We start from the raw sequence: 21213 nt of genomic DNA on the forward strand, positions 1-21213 counted from the left end.
GGTCCGTGGGCCCATTTGAAATGTTGAGAGAGAGTCACGGGCGCTCTGATCCCATGGCTGCCATGGGGGTGGAGCTTGCTCATTCACAAAATGGCTGCCGTGGTGGTCCTGGCTGCTCACAACACACTCATTTCCCAGAAGGCAAAGTGGTGAGGCTAAAGTCACTTGCCCGAGAACCTGAGTCTGAGCAGTGGTGGCGGTCTGAGCTCCAAAGCAAAAAAGCGCTCTTTTGAACCCGAGGGCACTTTGAAGCATGCCAGCCTCCCTGTTAAAAAATAATAACGTGAATAAAAGCAGGAAGGACAGGTAGTCTGGCGGGCACTTCATTGGGGACCCCAGCCTTAATCTCTCCCACACTTTCCAGGTTCACTGCTGTGGAATCATCTACACCTGTGATGAGCAGCAGCAGCCAGAGCCCTCCCATCTTCTCCTTCTCTCCTGCCGCAAAGCCTGTGTTTGCGGGGCCTCTAAGCCAGTCCTCGCTGCTCTTCACTCCTTCCACACCAGTGAAGGCTTCGACCCCAGTATCTTCAGCAAGTATGGTTCCTCGCTCTCCACCACTGTCTCCCCTCCCCATCCTCACAAACTTTCAAAACTTTGATTGTAAGGTTTTTCGGGGATGGGACCTATCCTGTTTTCCCACCTGTGTTTTTTCTGAAACACCCCATACGGTGATTTTTTATGGAGGATTAATAAAATGCACTTGGGTTGAAATGGCCTGTATCACTGTGACGCTGGCCACAGAATGGGTCATTGCCTATTTTACCATGATCATGGCCATTAAAAGACAGCCAAGCCACAGTGATGATCCCTCCCTTTAATAATGAACTCAGCTGGTGAGTGCCGACGGGGCTGTAGCCAAAATGGGAGCCACTAAAAAACAAGGGGGAGGTAGCGCGCTCAAAGGAACCAAGAGGTTTGCAAAACATATTTAGGGGGCGAGGGGAGGGATAACACTTCCCAATGAGGACTGAGCATATACAATGGCCACAAAATCCTGAGAGTCCCAGGGAAGGAGGGGCAGGAACAGAAAACTGGGTAGTGGAATGGAGTACCCTGGAAGAGGGCATGGTTGGCTGTAACAGAACGGAGCACCTGGAAGAGGGTATGGTTGGCTGTAACCCTAACAAGGAGCACTCCACACTGCTCTTTTGTTGCAGATCCCACTTGTATAATTCTAAAATGCACTTAGCATCCATTGCATTGTGACTCTTACAATAACCTTGTGAGATAGGTCAGAATTATTACAGGTGGGGAGGCTGAGGCTCAGAGAGAGAATAGCTGGCATATGCCCCCAGAGTGAGTTCCTGGCAGGGCTGAGCTTCAAACTACAGACCTCATAATCTGTTGCTTGTTGACTGAGCCACTGCGTTGCCCTAGGAGAGACTGTGGCTCGGGCAGGCTATGGTTCCCCAACCACTTATTTTTTTTTGTGGGTGGCTTGTCCCTCGATTCCCCCCCATTTGGAGAATGTGGAAATGGCTTTGTGCATTGTATTATTTTTGCTGCAGGCTTGGCAATATAGAATGAGGTTGTAGATGTGATGGCATTGAAGATATAGATGTATAAGAAACGGGCTGAGGATGACTCCTCCTGTTTGTGCAGGAGACGCCAGCCGCCAATGCTGCCATGCAGGGGAGGGTTTAGACCGCCTGCCTGTGATCCGCCTGCATAAGACATCTCCATGTGTGCTCAGAGCTCTGTGTTGTGGTGGTCTGCCCTTAATGCCAATGCTAGCACATCTGCCTTGCCCAGTATTGCCTTAGGCTGTGGAGGTTTGTACCTCTGTTTCCCTGCTACGTTTGTGGAACTGAATTCCCCAAAGCTGTTGGCCCTCTTATCACACCTCACAACCTCCGAAAGTTGTATTTTTTGTTTGTGTTTCACACTCTAGCAGTGCGTCCTGTTCAGAGTGCTCCTCCAGCTTCCATGCTCCAGAAAACAGCCAAGATTTCCCCGACGGTGACAAAATCCAGCCCTTCCCAGGTAATGAAAGGGGTGGGTGGGTATGGTTTTGGGGCAGGGAGTATTTTCCACCTCTGCCCTAAGAGCTCAGTAAGGCCCTGACACCCCTGATATGTACAAGACTGCTTTTTCACGGGGTGAAAGATTTATTTATTTATTTATTTATTTATTTCATTTCTATACCGCCCAATAGCCGAAGCTCTCTGGGCGGTTCACAAAAATTAAAACCAAACAACACACAATAAAACAGTTTAAAATATATAGAACATTAAAACCACAATATAACAATACAACCACAAGTCAGAGGCTTTGATTCTTGCTGGCGGTTGCCAACGCTTTCAGCTTATTTCAAACTCTGAGTGCACGTGCGTGTACGTGCAGAAAGAAGTGCTTAAGGGCGTGATTCTATACATGTTTAGACAGAAAAGGTCCTACAACCCCCAGCATGGCTGGCTGGGAAGTGCTGGGAGTTGCAGGACTTTTTTCTGTCTAAACATGCATAGGTTTGTGCCCTTAACATTCTGTCTCATATACTCCAAGACTTATATGGGAGCAAGAAGATTTTCTGAATTATATTTACCTTAATTTTACTTGAGCTGAATGTTCACTTGAATGTTCAGAACGTTTTGCTCCATTTCATCTCTCATAACACAAAACATTTAGCCCCCCCAAATCCACATCAGGTGTGGCCTTTACATTGCAGCCTTGTGCTTCGCAGGTCCGGCAACAACCTCCCAGTGCTGGGACAGAGAAGCCAGTTCATCAGTGGAAGGATTCGGATCCCGTCATCGCAGGAATTAGAGAGGAGGTGAGACTTTATGGAATCGCCTGCCATTCCTCCTCATGTCGTCTTCTTCTCACACTTCTTTCGGTGTGATCTCTTCGAGAAAGTTAGCAGAAGGCTGTGTGTTTGGACTATCAGCAAGTGCGGTCATTTCCAAAATGTTTGCTGTGAAAGAACAGCTAGACTGGGTTCGCACAACACGCTAACCCACACTCGCTGGTTGAGTGTGGGTTGTTGTTGAACCGTGGGTTAGCGTGTCATCTGAATCCAGGACATTTTCCGCAGGGTGGCTTATTTTTCTCAAACAAACCTACTTGAGAACCCATGGTTTGTTGTTGGGTTGATCAGGGTGGTTAACAAGCCACCCTGTGGAAAATGTCTTGGGTTCAGACAACACACTAACCCTCAGTTCAGCAAACAACTCACAGTTCAACAAAAGCCCACACTCAACCACTGAGTGTGGGTTAGCGTGTTGTGTGAGCAGCCCCCTAGAGTGCTATGAGAAATAAAGGCTAAATTAACATCTCCAGAATAGCTGCTTAGAGTCAGTGTTGAGGGTTGGCATTGCTGGAGTCCTGCTGAGGCCCAAACACCAGTAGTCTCCCTTCTGCCCACCTCCGGAGCCCCCCAGCCCTGCTCTTGCTGCCTGTTCGCTTGCCGCCTCTCTGAGCAAGCAAGAGGAGCGAGGAGAAGGAAGCAGTCATCTCTGCCTGCTTTGTTCTTTCTCTCTCACTCGCTCTCTGGAGGTGGTGCCAGCTGGGCCTTGAGAAAGAGGCAAGTAAATGGGCAGTGAGGACTGTCTTACCCAACGGAGGCTGGTGGCTCCCAGTGAATCCATTCCAGGCTTCAGCCAGAGCTCTCAAGGAGCTATCCAAGGTGCTGAACCCTCTCCCCAAATAGTTTCAACACTTTCGATAGCTCCTGTAGAGTTCTGACTAAAACCCGGAATGGATTTTCAGCCCCACCGAAATCAGAACCACCAGGCTCCACTGACCTTATCTAAGGGTGGGCAGCCTCCACCCCCCGGACTCTTTCTGCAGGCCTCACCCCCTGGCCTGGAGGTTACTGGAGGCTTTGGGAGGCGGCAGGGAGAGGAATCCCCTTGTTATCTCTGATCCACGATCAGAGGCAACCAGGGGATTTATTCCCCTGCACACTACTCTCCCTTCAAATGGAGGAGAAGGCTATTCATGGAGGATGAGGCTATCAAGGGCTACCAGTCCTGATGGCTCTATGCTACTTCCAGTATCAGAGGCAGTGTGCCTATGGACACCAGTTGCTGGGGAACATGGGTGGAGGGTGCTATTGCACTCATGTCCTGCTTGTGGGTTTTCTGTGGGCAGCTGGTTGGCTGCTGTGTGGACAGAATGCTAGATGGACCCTCAGTCTGATCCAGTATAGCTGCTCTTATGTCCTTAATGGAGGGCAAGCAGCACACAGGGGAATCCCCTCGTTATGTCCGATCACAGATTGGTGATAAGAAGGCAATTTCACTGGGGTAGCAGCAGCTGCCCGCCTGGCCAGTGCTTGCAGGAGCTCCTTCATGTGCTGGCCGAGTGGCCTTTGCTTGTCCTTCGCCTTCCCCTGGTGGGAGAAGGCAGGGGTGCTTCAGCCAGCGAGCCCGGGACCAAATGATAGTAGGTTGTGTAGCCCTGCCCCCTTAAGAACATCAGAAGAGCCCTGCTGGATCAGCCCAAGGGTCCATGTAGTCCAGCACTCTGCTCACACAGTGGCCGACCTGCTGCCCACGGGAAACCCTTGACAGCGTTTGGCCCACAGACAACTGGGCGGGATGTCATCCAGCCCCACCCCATTGTACTTGCTCACCCCTGCCGAAGGGCTTCCCAAAACCTGGAACCAACACTGTACCCTCCCACAAATGAGGCCGCCCGCTGCATCTCCGCATGATTCACTGCTCTGGCTGTGCCTTCTTCCAGTCAGCCTTACCCAAGGGTCAGAGTTCTATATCGGATATGATTGGCTTGTTCAAGTGCTCGCAGTGCCAGAGAAGCAGCAGAATTGCTTCCTCTCAGAGGAGCCAGTGCTCTGAGCTTGTCTCCTTCCAGTGAGAAGGAGACACAGGGTCTGGGCTCTTGTGGATATGGGTAACTCTTAGTCTTACAGACTTTTTCAGGTGCAAGAATGCAATTTACCTCCTCTTCTAATTCAGAAAATCGTTACTGTACTTTCAGAAATTTGAGTAATGCCAGTCTGTTATCTAGCAAATTAGAGACTTGACCAGGATATCTTTTGGAAAACATGAACTAACACTTGATTTCCCCAGAACGATTGCATAGCAATGTTCCTGTAGATTTCCTCTCCCACCCACCCACCCTGAGCTCTCACGGGCTGGGTGTGTTTTTCTTAATGTAAATAAGCGCACTTTGCCTCAGTAGATCGCACATTTCCAGAAGGAGATGGAAGAGCTGAAAGGCAGGACGGCCAAAGCCTCTTTCCAGGTGGGCACCGATGAGGAGAAGAAGAAGCTGAGGGCGGAGTCAAATGACCTTCACACCTTCCTCTTGGAGATCAAAGAGACCACAGAGGTAAGAAACTTTGGTGGGCAGGATCCAGCCCCCAGTTGAGGAACAACCAGGTTGTCCTTCGGGCTTCTGAGAAGAACAACAAATCCGTCTTTCCCAGTTAAGAATGGATCGCTTGTTAGGTCTTGCTTTTTCAAATGCCCCTGAAGACCTACTCATTCCATTGATATGCAAGGAATATTGCTGGGGCTGCAACATGGACAGATTGGTCCTATAGAGGGATCAAGCTGGGAGGGAGGGAGAGCCTGTGGCAGACAGACAGCTGTTTCTTAAGCCCTGCTGGGTTCGTGCCGGCTGGAGCAGTGGCAGGGGGAGGGAGGTCACCCTTTTTTCTTGCCATTTTTCCTTTTTTTTTCTTTTTCCCAGGCTGGGGAAAGCTGTTAGAGTGTTGGACCGGGGGGGGGGGGGGATTTTATTTATTTGTTAACATTTATATCCCACCTTCTTTTTCCTCCAAGGAGCCCAAGGCGTCATATATGGTCATCCTCCGTTTTATCCTCACAACAACCCTGTGAGGTAGTTTAGGCTGAGAGTCAGCAACTGACCCAAAGTCACCCGCTGAGCTTTCTGGCCGAGGTGAGACTAGAACCTGGGTCTCCCGAGTCCCAGTCTGACACTCTAACCATTACGCCAAACTGGCTGTCAAATCTCCTCTCAGCCATGTAGCTCACTGGGTGATCTTAGGCAAGTCTGCTGCTGCATTCAGATGATCATTTAAGCCGAGATATAAATGAACCTTCTGACTAGGTATACAGCTTCTTTGTGCATGTGAGTGAATAAACCAGGAAATTTTCCGTTGAAGTTATTTTCCTATTTCGTCCAAACTGGGAAACTATGGCTAACAGCTGCAGAACATTTCTGTAGACGGCCACATCTTTCCTCATGGCAAAGACATTCACGGTTCTTCTGGTGGGCCCCTCTCTCTTTTTGTCTCTCGCTCTTAGTCCCTTCATGGAGACATCAGCCTTCTGAAGACAAACCTGCTGGAGGGATTTGCAGGGGTGGAAGAAGCCAGAGAGAAGGACGAGCGGACTCACAACTCTGAGTACTTGCATTTGCTCTATAAGAAGCCTTTAGATCCAAAGAGTGAAGCCCAACTTCAGGTATGAATGCAGCAGCCTCGTCCAACTTCAGCATACATGACACACAAGGAAAAGGGATGTCAGGAGCGCCCTAGCTGCCTCTTGCAGTCCCGTCCAATAGCCAACTCAGGACACAGACGATGAGGATTCTTTCCGAGGCTTTATTCTGTTATTACTTTATGACTCTTTCAGATACTAATCACTAGTGACTAAGCAAGGAGCTGCACTGGGGATAGATAGCAGAGTAGCCTAAGCTCCAGGCAAGGCAGTTGGTCCCCGTTTGAAGGAGAAGCGCGGGAAGACTCTGAACTTATGGGCTATGGAGAGATCCTCCCTCTTTCCCTTGGGTCTTCGGGACGCGACCGTTGTTTGAGCGCCACACAAGCGGAGCGCCTCCTTTCGGCGCCCTCCATCTGTCGTTGCTCCCTGCATCTGCACCGAGCATCCAGCAAGCCCCCCTCCAGTGCTCTCTCGCTGCCAGGGTCACTATCTATCCCAGGAATGCTGGCAGGAGGGCTCTCTGCTAGCTGCTGTGCTTGTGAGAGATGAGCAAGCTCCTCTCCCATGGATTGCTGTTCTTCCTCAGAATCAGAACTGCTCTGGGGCTCTATGGGCTCAGTCTCCACCCTGACATCAGGATGGGGAAAGCGGGGGAGTGTAAATCTTTCAGCAGGGCTGGTGGAATGGCCCTGCTTTGCCCTCTCATCTCCCTCTGTATCAGTGGAGGCTGATTCCTCCGAGTTCGGTGGGGATGTGATTCCATGGTGGATTTTAATCAGAACCAGCCAGAACTCTAAGGGAGCTATCCAAGGTGCTAAACCCTATCCCCAAAATGGGCTCAGCCCCTTGGATAGACAGGACCCTTTTGTCTCTAGCCAAGACTTATTGCCACTTGTTCCCCTTCCTTCCAAGTCATGGGGGTTTTTTGCTCTGAAAGATGGTGTGGGGGGCATGCTATACCCATTTTTAAAGCTTCTCTCACATAGTAACCCCCCCCTCCAAACGCTTGTGTTTTCCTGAGTATTCTCAAGGAAAGCTCAGAAGGCATGTGTCTTTTAGAGGCATGTGAAAGAAGAGATTGCCCATCACTAGTCTGAACTGATGCAACCAGCTGTAGACTTTCTGCCCCCTCAGTGCAAAGGAGGCCTTAGACTCCCCTTCTAGAAACCCTGTGCTTGGCAGCATTCCCCCTTGTTCTGCTCCTCACCTGCTCACTCAGGGGGAGCGAGCAGCTGAGCTGCGTCGCAGGAGAACCCCCAGAATCTTTGTGTCATGTTCCTTCGTCCCCCCCCTTGGCAATCAACACACTCCAGGATACCAAGCTTCGGGCTACACTACTTCATTAGTTATCGACTAGCTTCTTTACAAATGCAATTCTAGGAAACTCTCAGACTGCATCGAACCAGCTAATCCACACATCTACGAATATCAATAGAGGAGATGAAGTGAAAGTTAAAGAAGTTGCCAGCAGTCTGGGAAAGAACTTCTCTGCCAGACTAGCTTCGCAGGGATGCCCCTCCCTTAGGGTGGTGCCCTCCTTTGTTGGCTTTCATGAGTGGCCAACCTGATGGAGCATCTGATCCCTGCCTCTAACTTTTCCTGCTTCGCTCTGCGACGGATCCTAGCATCCCTCAAGTCATGCCCTTCACTCCCCTCCTCCTCCGAAACCTGGGTTCTCATGGTGGAGGAAAAGGGGGGCTGTTCAAGCTGAGCCATCTGTGTGTCGGGGTCTTGGGGAGAAAGTCTTGCTGTATCTGGGCTCACTAGGGAGGAGGGCTCACTAGGGAGGATGGCTCCCCCTGTTCTAGCTGTTCCTATTCTGTATCTGAACTGCCAGACATCTCTATACGCTCAGATTCATTCCTGATTCTCTGTTGCCGTTCCCTATGAGGGAAAAGGGGAATGTTAGCAGGTGAGGGATCTGAAGTTGTAACAGCATGAGTTAGGACTGGACTGGTGGCTGTGAGATCTCACCCTGCTGGGTCTCGCACCTTTTGAGGGCTAGTCTGGAGTCGGGCCTAGAATGTCGGTTTTGGGTCAGGGAGCCTTTGCCTCAAATCCCTGCTTAACCTGGAAAGCCCCCTTGGTGAACTTGAGCCAGCCTTAGACATCGTAGGCTTGTTGTGAAAGTAAAATAGGGATGACCATACGTACACTACCCTAAATTCCTTGGAAAGGGGAGTCCTAAAAGCATGAGAGAACTGTGGTGGCACAGTGGCCAAGAGACCGAGATACAATCAATAAAATTCCTGGATGAATCTGGCCTCGGCAACCTCAGTCCCCTGTCTGCACTATGAGATAATACTGACCAACCTTACAAAGTTGTTGTGAGGATTGCAAGATAGTAGACGCAAAGCACTTTGAGCATTCAAAAGCAGCATGTAGATGCTGGATTGTTAATCATTGTTTTATGTAGCACCATCGCTGTGCATAGGGCTTGACAGAGTGCAAAAGGGATTGGTCCCTGCCCCTATGGAGTTTACAATTTAAAATTGCACCCAGGGGGTACAGTAGAGAAAAGAGAAGGCAGGGGTTAACAGGGAAGCAGTCAACAATTGCTTCAGCTGCACACTGAGTCTCTATTTACAAGCTGTGTTACAGTAGGGCATTATTAAATAAAATGTAGTAACCTTTCACATGTGAATCGGAGTGAACACCTAAGCTAGATAATTCATTTACTTCACTTATTCACTCCAGTTTTTACTCCACCCTTCCTCCATGGAGCTTGGGGCAGTATATGTGGTTCTCTGCCCCATCCTCACAACAACCCTGTGGGGTAGGTCAGTATGAGAGAGAGACTAATTTGTTTTAGGGCACAGTTCTCGGAGAGCAGAGTCAGCTCTCTGAGGTTGGTTCCCAGAAAACCTCCTTTCCCCCACCACCTCGTAGGAGGCGCAGTTTGTCCCTGGCTCCACGCTCAGAAGAGCAGAGCAGGGGAAAAGGGGGCATTCCTGGGGGCAGGGAGGGGATGGTGGAAGTGCTGGTACGACACTTCCTATGCGCCATCCAGCCTCCCCCCTGCTCCAAGCCGCCCCAGCCAGCTACCCGAAATCATTGTCTAGCCACAAATGCAGGGTGGCCTGAGCACGGAGGACAAGATCCGAGTTCGGAGGCAGCTGACTATCCCCATAGGGTTGAGCCCTTATTTAATGTATTTGTAGCCTGCTCTTCAGCCAAACATTTATTTATTTATTTATTACATTTCTATCCTGCCTTTTTTCCTCCTTAAGGAACTCAAGGCGGCGTACGTAATCCTCCTCCTCCATTTTATCCTCACAACAACCCTGTGAGGTAAGCTGGGCTGAGAGTCTGTGGCTGGCCCAAAGTCACCCAGTGAGCTTCCATGGCCGAGTGGGGACTAGAACCCGGATCTCCCAACTCCCAGTCCAACACTCTTGCCACTACACCACACTGGCTCTCAGAACAGCTTATGCAGAATCACTTCAAGAAGACCATCCCTGCCCGCAGGCTTACTGTGTAAAAAGACAAGGAAAGAGGAATGGGGAGGGAAAGGGGAAAAATAAGTTTTCTTTCAACAGAGCTGGTAGTCTTTCAGCGGGAGGTCATCAGTGGACCAACGTGACTCAGTGAGCTGAGCGGGATTTGAACTTAGGCCGCTCCTAGCTCGAGGGGACTAACCACAGCACCACCAGGATTGAGGCTGAGCGTAAATCATTTGCAGGCTAGGTTAAGTCCCTGGGCTGCCATTTGCCGATCCGTATTCTACAGTGAATGGTGACATTAGACTTGCGCTACCCTTTGGCCCTCTTGCCGGGACCCAGCTCCAGCGGCTTGACTTTAAAAAAAAACAACACTCATGCTGTGGAGAGTAAAGTTTTCTTAGGAAGTGGCAGCGTAATCTCTTAAATTATTATTTTTTAAATCGTTGTGGGAGATTGTTTCATCATCACCATGCCGTCCTGCTCCACGATGATGGATAAGGACTTGGGTTGTTGCAGTTAATTTCACGGATGGCGGGGCTTAAAACCAAATGGGCTTGTAAATGCTGGGTTGCGGCAAGAAGTTTCCCCCGGCGTGTAAAAAGGTTTTGAATGAGATGAAGAAATTGAGGAGGGGAGACTTCTCTCCTCTGGGGTGTCAAAATGAAACAAGTTATTTCTCCCCCATTGTGCTGAGCTGTACGATATTGAACTGAGCCCTGGTGCTGTTGTATAATTGACCCAGCTTAGATGCACAAGGATAATATGAGATGCATCCTCTGTGCAGAAGCCACAATTAAAACGATGCCTTAGAGGGGGAAAAACAAAGAGGCTACAATATTATTTCCAGAGGGTTAGCCGTGTAAGTCTACAGCAGCAAAGACAACAAAGAGTTTCATGGCACCGTAAAGACAAACAAATCCGTTAGTCTTCGCACTAACAGGAGATTGGTGCAAGCTTGATCATTTGCACAACTTTCCTCTATAGACTAAAGTGGGACGGATTCAGCCTACGGAGGAAATTTGCACTGACTGGGAAATTTGTACAAATCAAACTGGGAACAAGATGAACGCTGTGGAGGGCAGCACTTTGCTTTGCAGCATGGCTGCCTCCCGCTTACAAACTAATAATAATAATAATAATAATTTTTTAAAATATTAAGAATTAATGTCTGCGGGTACATTGATTCCCATCAGCAACTCTCCAGGGCTCCCAAACCCACCTGAACACGAGACCATTTGCACATTAGAACAGATGCTCTACCGCTGAGCTACCGCCCGTCCCCCACCTCTCCAACTGCCAGATGGCTCAGAAAATGGACATAGTGGAATGGAATCCTGCCTTAAAACCCCTAACCCAACATTGGTTGCCAGTTAGAGAGCAGTCTGGGCCTCTTAGAGGCTGTACGGGGCAGGGTGATCTCAAAATGGGAAACTCAGCATGGCCTAAGGCAAAATTCTCTTTTGCTATAAGAAATTCCAGCTGAACATCAGGAAAAATGTCCTGACCGTTAGAGCAATGTGACAATGGAACCAGTTACCTAGGGAGGTGGTGGGCTCTCCCACACGAGGCATTCAGGACAAGGCTGGACAGCCACCTGTCAGGGATGCTTTAACTTGGACTCCTGCACTGAGCAGGGGGTTGGACTCGATGGTCTTGTAGGCCCCTTCCACCCCTACTATGCTGTGATTCTATGAATTAAGATCTGGGAAAGCTAGTTGTCATCCTTTTTACAACGATACTCTGCAAGAGAAAAAAGAAGCAGCAGCACATGTCTTCAAAGGAGCTGTGATCTCACCCTGCGAAAGTTGAGCAGCAAGCGGATCAATATTTGTCGCAACCCCGCTGAGTGCAGATGCCACCAGCAGAAATACGCTCATTAAATTGAACTGATACATTCATGGAAGATTTTTCGATCCTTTGCGTGCGCTGGCTGGGTCTCCAATGGCCCCCCGATGGGCAATAGACCTCTTTCTCAAATGACAAGGCTAAATTAAAATAAGGGTGTTGAGAAGGGAGGCGACACGGCTTGAATAAATACCTGGATTTAGATGGAACATGGCGCGGTCTGGACTGAAAACATCTGGGTGCCTGGAATTCCTTCTGAAGGTGCTCCATTTTCTGTATACATTTCCATGATTAAATGGCCCTGTTTCAGGGTCTAAAATGTTTGACAGTTCTTATAAATCCACTCCTCCCTACCCAACACCCCTGTGAGGTAAGCTCAAGTGGCCTTCAGGGTGCAGGTGGAGCATGTTGCATTTCTGAAAACTCTCCTTTGTGAAAGAACTCCTTTCAAGTAGAAAGCCAGCACAGCAGGGATTGGAGCATTCATCTCAGGGGACAAGGATACACAGCAACCTTTTGCAGGTCCCATTTCTTCCATATATGAACAATAGTTGAGATTAAATTCTTAAAATTATTTAAATAAATAAATAAATTCCACCCCAGACGGCTCGCTTTAGGCAGGCACAAAACACCCTCCAGAATTGTAACTGTTACTGGGTTCAGACAACACAACAACCCATCCTCACGGGTTGAGTATGGGCTGTCATTGAACTGTGGATTGTTGTTGAGGCATGGGTTATGTTGTCTGAACCCAGCTGCACTAACAAGTCATGGTTTGTTAACTACAAACAACCCATGAAGAGAAGCCATGGTTTATTGTTGGGTTGTGAACTGTGGGTTGTTTGTGGTGAACAAACCATGGCTTGTTAGTGCAGCTGGATTCAGACAACACAACAACCCCCTGATTCAGTGACAACCCCTGGTTCAGTGACAACCTACACGCATCCTATACTCAACCCTTGAGTGTGAGCTGTCGTCTTACCTTTCTGAATTCCTTCAGCCGTAAGCTGGCCAGGTGAACTACTTTGGGTAGGGAGTTCCAGAGGTATGGCACAGTCATCACCACCGCCTAGGGAACCGTGAGCCTGGTTGCCATGATTGCCATTATCTCAGATGGGAACGTCCTCAACAGAGCCAGCGCTGAGATCTTCATGACTTCTGAAACCTCAAGTTTTGATCTGAACGTTGACTGTCCCCAGTGCATTAGAACGATGACATTGAAATAGACCTTTACTCTTTTGGGCAGGAAATTCGACGCTTGCACCAGTACGTGAAATTTGCTGTCCAGGATGTGAACGATGTTCTGGATTTGGAATGGGATCAGCACCTGGAACAGCAGAAGAAGCAGAAGTGAGTGGCTTGAACTTTGGGTAACGAGAAGTATGTTTCAAGGAGTTGTCTTATAGCAGGGTTGTGGAACCTCAGGCCCAGGGTCCAAATCCATCCCACCTGGGGCCCTAATTGGGCCTTCCAGAATTTCTTAGATGGCCATGCCCCTTTCGCTGGCCACGCCCCTTCCCCCCAACCACCGAGTGTTTGGTGGTTTTCCAGCCTTTGTGCAGGTTTTCTCCCATTCTGAAATGTTGAAATGCCTCTGCTAAGACTCAGTTAGTGGCAGGAAGAGATTTAAGCTAACATTTGCTGGTGTTTTTGGCCCTCTGCTTTGCCTTCAGCCAGCCCCCTTTTGCCTTCATCCCTATTCACCACTGGAATGTGACAAACACACACACGAGGCTGGTTGCTGTTGTCTTTGTGAGACTGAGCCCCCTGTGTCCTGTCGAAGTGCAGCAGGCTGTTAGTCTCACTCAAGACGCACAAGGCTCATGTTCAGACAATCATTTATTTTTTATTTATTTATTAAATTTATTGCTCTCCCATTTGGCTGGTCACCTAGCCACTCTGGGCAATCTACAACAACAAAACAGTTAAAACAATAGAATTCTACATTAAAAACATCATAAAAAATACCCTAACCCACCCCAACTGCCTGCCTGAACAACCATGTTTTTAATGGGCGGCAGAAGCTCATTAAAGGGGGGGGCATGGCGGAGTTCCCTAGGGAGGGAGTTCCACAGAGTGGGGGCCACCACAGAGAAGGCCCTCTCCCTCGTCCTCACCAGCCTAGCTGTCCTGGCTGATGGGACAGAGAGAAGGCCATCCAAGGCTGATCTTGTTAAGCAGCCTGTCTGATGTTGCTGGAGGCGCTCCTTAAGATAAGCTGGGTCGGAAGCGCATAGAGTTTTAAAGGTCAAAACCAACACCTTGAATTTGGCCCGGAAAACAACTGGTAATCATCCTTACACTCAGGGTTATTTCCAGAGATTACGTGTAGCTGAAGCAAGGCCTAAGTGTATCTAACTGAATTTCATCATATCCACCTGTTCCTTCCCACTTCTTTCCCTATATCTCCAGCTTATGAAATTTGGCTTCTGATTTTCCACCCATTTTGCTTTCTCTTAATAGACGCTTAATGGTACCCGAGCGAGAAACTCTGTTCAATGCCCTCACTAATAACCGGGAGATCATAAACCAACAGAGGAAAAGACTAAGAAACCTGGTAGATGGTCTGCAGGAGCTCCGTTTATACAACCAAACATCTCCGTGGAATCTCTCTGCACCGGGCTCTTCCTGCAGCAGTGTTCAAAGGTGTGTGTTGCCAGAATTCTGGGAAGTGGCTTTGCTTACTGCTGTATCACCCCACCAACCATCTAGTGACATTGTACAGGAGTATGCCAAAGACACGGTCCCTTTCCCTGGGTTCGAGTCTTGGTATATTCTGCATGGGATGTTAAAGTAGCTTGCTTTTTTTTTTTTTTTAACGGATGTTTCTAGCCTTTGAAATGTGTGCTGTGAATACAAGAGAACTTGGAGGTTGGGGAACAGGCAGTTTAAGTAGGCCTTTCAGTTGTCGGAGATGGAAGACTGGTGGACAGAAACTGGGAATTTCCTCCACCGTCACGACTACCAGTACCTGGCTCATTGTGATATTATTATTTTTACAACATCTTGTAAAAAAAGAAAAATCTGAAACCTTTTAGCTGCCTCTATGGGGACTGGAAACTTGTCCAGTTGAATAATCAGTGGATCTTGGTTCCTGAGTTCTGTTAGAAACAGTATTCCACATTCCGTTGTTTGAGTACAATCGTACAGGTGTGCCTAGAACTAAACTGTAACATAAATGACAACGGGTTGGACCCAAAGGGCTGTTTGCATGTATAGAAGACACATCTGTTTGCCTTAGGGGAGGGTCCTGACTTTCTCCGATTTCTCCCCACCAACTGCAGATCACAGGATACAGCCCATTCTAACTAATAATGCAGGGGATTGCTAGCTGGTCCAGTTTCTCTCCCCTGCTCACCCACCCCCCAGAAAATCAGCCAATAAACCCAAATTTCCCCTTGCCTCCCCCCCCCCCCAATCATCCACAGTCAGACATTAGAACTGAGAGCTTACGTGATGGTTAAGAGCTATGAGCTGAAAGCTCCCCATTCAGATCTTATCTCCTCAGGACCATTGTTACCTCAGCTCACCAGGTCTAGCACAAGGATAATAAATAGAATAGTTTGTTTGTTTATTTATTTATTTAAGGTATTTTCATCCTCCTCCTCAGCCCAAAAGTCTTCCTGAGTGGCTTAGATATAATCAGTTAAACAAGACCATCCCTGGCTACAGGCTTACAATCTAAAAATGCATGACCCACAAGGGAAAAGGAATGGGGAGGAAAGAGGAAAAAATTAAGTAGTCTTTCAGCAGGGCTGGTGGGATGGCCCCAATTCTCCCTCTCATCTCCCTCAGTACAGCCTGCTGGAATGGCTGCTGATGGTGACTGTTGAGGAAGAGCCTTCCTGGGAGCTGTTATGAAAATCAGTGAATGCACATTAAGACCTTTGAGTCCTTTTTAAAAATGTTGTATGGTGTGATTTTGATTTGTGTCTTCTTCTCTACGCCACTTTTTTCACCCTCTCATTGATTCAGCCTTGACAGCGAACTGGAGAGCCTCAGTAATGCTTTGACCAAAGCTACCCTAGAGTCTTGCACCAAAACATCACCCAAATCAACAGGTAACGACTCAGGTCATGTGTCCTTTCGTAATGTTAATGGGTTGGATCCAGCATCTGCTTTCCATGAAAAGAAGGACCCCTACACCTGATTTTGGGGGATCTCCCCCTCCTCTTGTAGCATTTTCAGGGGCTGCCATGGGAAGGAGGCTCAGGGAAATCCGCTTCCATCAGCACAGTTGATGCAGTGTCCATCTGGATCCAACCCATCATGCATACGTACGTGTCTTCCAGTGTGTGCATGTTTTTTTTACTCTGCCTTCCTGTGTTGCGAGCACACTCAAGGAAGCCTACAGTGCAAAAATATAACACAGACCTTCCTCATCCAGTTTAATCATGCGCTGTGTGAAGAGCTGTTTTCTTTTTGTCTGTGCTGAGTGTCTTTTCAAACCTTGGCCTGCCTGCCTTCATCCGCAATAGGAAGTTATGAAAGACGTTTTAAAGTACAGTCATAACCATGAAAATACAATCCTAGCAGCAGCAATATCTGCAAAGCATCTTGGCACACAGCTAAAATGTCCTTAGCATTACATTTTTAAAAATGTAATAACACCACAGGGTTCTGGAGGAGCAAGCACAATGATGCTGCTGGTACCTTTAAAATTGGGGCTGGTTGGCTGATACATTCCCTAAAGGGTTGACAAAAGCGGAGCGTGGGGAGATGAGCAACAACCAAAAAAATCTTCTGATTAGCTGTGTAGGATAGCTAATGAGGCTGGGTGGGTGATGAGAAATAAGGGTGTTGGCTTCTGTGTTGTATTCTGTGTTGGGGGAGGCAACTCTGCTCCCAGTAAGTAAATTATTGCTGAATGTGTTTAAAACATTTTTGTTTGAGGGCTGAGCTCAAGGACCGATCCAAGATGTGCCCACTGGGAAATTTCTTACCTGCGTTTTTAAAAGGCGGCATCGCATGCGTGTGGCAGCAAATGCCTTACTGGCTGCCCTCCTTCGTGAATGAATGCATGTGTCGCTGTGCTGATAGCTCCTTCCCTTTTATTTAGGGGGACCCCCACCGAGCTCTGCAGGCCCCACCTCTGCAGCTCCTCCTCTCGTTAATGACTAGCTGGCTGGGGATGCTGGGGTTTATAGTCCCAACGGGTCTGGAGGGCACCACTTGGGGAAGCGCATGCCGCGGAACTAAGCACGTATTTTGCTGTTGCTGAATGCCTGGGAAGCCTTTTGAGCTTCCGAGTTCCTCTTTGAATGTGGTGACAAGGGAAGCTGAGGGGAGACAGGAGAGCACTCTTCAAGTCCTTGAAAGGCTGTCACAGAGAGGAAGGCCGGGATCTCTTCTCAATCCTCCCAGAGTGCAGGACACAGAATCATGGGCTCAAGTGACAGGAGGCCAGATTCCGGCTGAACACCAGGAAAAACTTCCTGACTGTTAGAGCAATACAACAATGGAACTGATTACCTAGGGAGGTGGTGGGCTCTCCCACACTGGAGGCATTCAAGATGAGGCTGGACAGCTACCTGTCAGGGATGCTCTGACTTGGATTCCTGCACTGAGCAGGGGGCTGGACTCGATGGCCTTGTAGGTCCCTCCCAACCCTACTATTCTATGATTCTATGAAGCCTTCCCCAACCTTGGGCACTCCAGATGTACTGGACTGCAGCTCCCATCCTGGCTGGGAATGATGGGAGTTGAAGTCTGACACATCTGGAGGGTGCCAAGTTGGGAAAGGCTATAGTAGTGTCAGGAGTGCCCTAGCGGCCTCTTTCAATAGACTCCAATAGCCAACTCAAGACACAGACGGAAGGATTCTTTTCAAGGCTTTAATCCTTTTACAACTTAATGACTCTTTCAGATGCTAATCACCACAAGGAGAGTCACTTGAAGACCCTGAACCTATGGGCTAGGGAGAGATCCTCCCTCTTTCCCTTGGGTCCACGGGAGGCGGCCGTTGCTTGCGCGCCAAACGGGTGCTACGCCTCCTTTCTGTGCCCTCCATCACTCATCGCTCCCTGCATCTGCATCAAGCGTCTAGCAAGCCCCCCTCCCACACTCTCTCACTGCCTGGGTCACTCAGGAATGCCGGCAGGAGGAATCTCTGCCAGGTGCTGAGCCTGTGAGGGATAAGCTGGCCCCTTTCCCACGGATTGCTGATCCTCCTCAGAATCAGAACTGCTCTGGGGTTGTATCAGCTCATTTTCCACCCTGACAAGTAGTGCATTATAAGACACATCCTTTTTAAAAGGGAAACATTGAAAGACAGTGACCCAACTCGTACGTAACACCAAACCACCGCCACTGCCTCCTCTTCCTCATTATTATTATTATTGATTTTTAACCTGCCTTTCTAGGCACACTGCCCTCACAAGGTGACTTAAAATATCACAACAAAATAAACTTACAATTATGCGTGCGTGGACGTGTATATGCATGTGCATGCTCACGCACGCACACACAGACACACACACTCTAGCAGGAACAGCTAATGATTTTTAAGCACCAAATGCAGACTGGAACAAGTGAGTCTTCCACATTTTTTTTAAAGCTAGCACTGATGAAGCCATACGTATCCCCCTGGGGAGGGAGTTCCGAAGTGTGGGGCTACCACTGAGAAAGCCCTGCCCACAGGGCACACCAGCCTAATAGCTCGTGTACTTCTCCCGTCCATTCCCTGGCTTTCGCTTGCTAAAGTGTGCCATGATGTCCAAACTGACAAACTCTGGTTAGCACCTACCCATGATTTGAAACCGCCATTGGAAAAGGGGGCAGAGGGAAGTTGCAAAGCTGTGTTGGCACTAACCATAGGCCTCCAGTTGGGATAACACAGCAGTCCCGGGTTAGTGGAAGCCAGGAAGTGGAGGAAGGAGCCCACAGGGGAGCGCCCCTGACTACCCAACCATGGTTTGGTTTTAAGGCTAAATTGGGCCAGCATTCAGTGGCTAGCCATTCTGGAAACGAAAGTTAAAATTCCAGCTCACTCACGGGCTCCCTGAGTGCACTTTTGCAAGTTGCTGTCGCCTCCATTTATCTGTCTGTGAAATGGAACTAGGCATTCTGGGTTGTGGAGGCTTCTGGATTATAAAGCACTCTACATTGATAATACTTGATAAATAATCATTTTTATTGCTCGAGGGACTTTGACCCCTTTTCTCTTTCAGCGAAACTCTCCCCCGTGAAGCAGGCCCAGCTGAGGAATTTCCTAGCAAAGAGGAAGGTGCCACCCATACGGTCAACTGCACCAGGTATCCCATGCTACTCGCAAATACTGCTCGGTACCTAGCAAAAGCTTGTGGTTTGCAACAGGCTCTTTGTTCTCCCCTACAAACCTCCCACCTTTGTGGTTAGGTTTGGGGGAGGGGGGGTACAAATAGGACCTGCAACGAAGTGTTGACTGTATCCTCACCCTCTAACAGGAATGCTCCTGTTCAGGGTGTCTGCCAGCCAACCACGCCTTCCTATAATACGAGCTGCAAGGGTTCGAGGTGGCCAGTTAAGTCTTCTATTCCTCCATCCAACCCCAACCCCACCCCCCCAGCATTCAGTTTTTCTTTTCCAGGTGACATTTACCATTCTGTAACTCCTGGTGACCTCATTGGACTGATTTCCAGAGTTTGCCCCCTTTGGAGGTTTTTTTATATATATATTTTAAAGCAGCGTACACAGCGTAGTGCCTGTGGGCACCAGTGGGGCCCGGATACCATTTATTTATTTGTTGTGTCCCCTGCCTTTCTGCCAAGGCAAGTGGCACTCAAGGCAGCTGACGATCATAAATCAAGCTTGATTAAAACAATAATAAAACAAACTCATTAAAGCACAATTAAAAACACGGCAGAAACAGAGTAAAAACAGCATCCGACCCAACAGACCTGATTACACACCAAAGGCCCGCTTGAATAAAAAGGTCTTTGCCTGCTGGCGGAAGGACAGCAGAGAGGGGAGCGAACCTAGCCTTCCTCAGCAGGGAGTTCCAAAGCCTGGGAGCAACCACCGGGGAGGCCCTGCTTTGCATCACTACCAAATGTGCTTCTGAAGGCGGGAGTCTTGAAAGAAGGGCCTCTCCCAAAGATCTTAAGACCCGACCAGGCGTGTATGGGAGAAGGCAGTTTTTCAGGCAGACTGGTCCCAAGCCATATTCTTGGCACCTGCCAAGATGCTCTAGCCCTCCCACTTTTTATTTATTTTTTTAAATAACGACTTTTGTGAGGGAGCGTGTGTCTGGGTGGTGATGCAGACTGAGAGAGAAAGAAATAGGGGGAGCAAGCTGCTTGGCAGAGTGGGAGTGGGTGTAAGAGAGAAAATAATTTGCCTTCTATGAAACAGGCTTCTGTCAATGCTGAAAAGTGGCTTCAAAGGGGTTGTCAAGTGTGTTGGGGCTCAGCCCCCACCTCGGCCTGGTACTTAGCCTTTGGAAAGGTTACTTGTCCTTTGCTACGCCTCCTGTGGCAGCCATTTGGTGGTGGTGCCCAAGACAGTTTCTCAAATTGCCAGATGTGCCTAAATGGTTGCCTGCCCCCTGATTTAAAGCATTTGTACCCTGCGTGGATTATAGATCAATAAAAAAAAGGACCGTCTATGCCCTCGGGCTTTAAAGGAAATTACATGAAAAAGACACGACACAAAAGGAAAAAGGGATGGGGAGGGAAAAGGAAAACTCGGCACTGATTTTTAACATCTTGCGGTTCTTTTAACAACCTGATGTAATGCTCTAATGGCTGTAGTGTTGTTTGGTTGTCTTATCATGGCCGGCTAGGATGGGAACAGTTCAAAGAGAGGAGGACCCCAAAAGTGCATGTCTCTCGGCTGAGCCAGTGGAGTGGCCCTGCTTCCTGTCTCCCCGTCTGCTGCAGCCAGACAGAATGGCAAAGCCTGATGAGGCTGTGGCTTTTCCACAGGGCTGGTGGTAGGCCTGCTTTCCTTCTCTGCCCCTGCTGCAGCCAGACGGAACGGCCGCTGAAGGACAGATTGGATGACTTGACATATTTGACTCTTCTGTAAACCTTGGGACTACCCCAAGTGTGCTGATGCCACCTCCTTGTTTCTCAGTGGCCCAGTTTTGCTTCCATTTCTTGTTAGCACAGGAACACTGAGTTTGCTATTATTTTATTTATTTATTTGTTGCATTTATATCCCGCCTTTTTTCCTCTTTAAGGAACCCAAGGCGGCGTACGTAATCCTCCTCTCCATTTTATCCTCACGACAACAACCCTGTGAGGGAGGTTTCGCTGAGGTCTGTGACTGGCCCAAAGTCACCCAATGAGCTTCTATGGCCGAGTGGGGACTCGAACCTGCATCTCCCAGCTCCCAGTCCAACACTCTCGCCAGTACACCATTCTGGCTGTATTAGAGGGAGTGACTAGGACTGCCACCCCTATTTTTAAGAAACTGGAGCCAGTTTTAATCACACGATGGCTAGGACAGAGCGGAGGGGCTTGAGACCCTTGAGTGCCAGTCTCCATTCCCATGTAGCTCCATGCTTCATGATCTAATCACCAGAGTCACAGAAATCCTTCCGACACGTTTGCTGTCACCTCCTGCTTGTC

The 21213-nt window shown here is 48.8% G+C and overlaps 1 protein-coding gene across 3 annotated transcripts in view; it reads left to right on the forward strand.

The window, feature by feature from the left end:
• Positions 1-21213, forward strand: part of NUP214 (nucleoporin 214) — a 97772-nt gene that overhangs the window by 24260 nt on the left and 52299 nt on the right. For 2 of the 3 annotated variants that reach the window (XM_084820813.1, XM_084820811.1), the window contains exons 13-21: positions 365-537; positions 1895-1986; positions 2684-2773; positions 5146-5295; positions 6237-6395; positions 12909-13012; positions 14126-14308; positions 15638-15723; positions 18832-18915. In XM_084820813.1, the coding sequence (XP_084676939.1) occupies positions 365-537; positions 1895-1986; positions 2684-2773; positions 5146-5295; positions 6237-6395; positions 12909-13012; positions 14126-14308; positions 15638-15723; positions 18832-18915 (1121 nt within the window). The remainder of the gene's footprint in view (positions 1-364; positions 538-1894; positions 1987-2683; positions 2774-5145; positions 5296-6236; positions 6396-12908; positions 13013-14125; positions 14309-15637; positions 15724-18831; positions 18916-21213) is intronic. The other variant, XM_084820812.1, reaches the window with a different exon arrangement.

Source organism: Heloderma suspectum, chromosome 14, assembly GCF_057233095.1.
Source record: "Heloderma suspectum isolate Gila_16-S chromosome 14, 16-S_ref, whole genome shotgun sequence".
NCBI lineage: Eukaryota > Metazoa > Chordata > Lepidosauria > Squamata > Helodermatidae > Heloderma > Heloderma suspectum.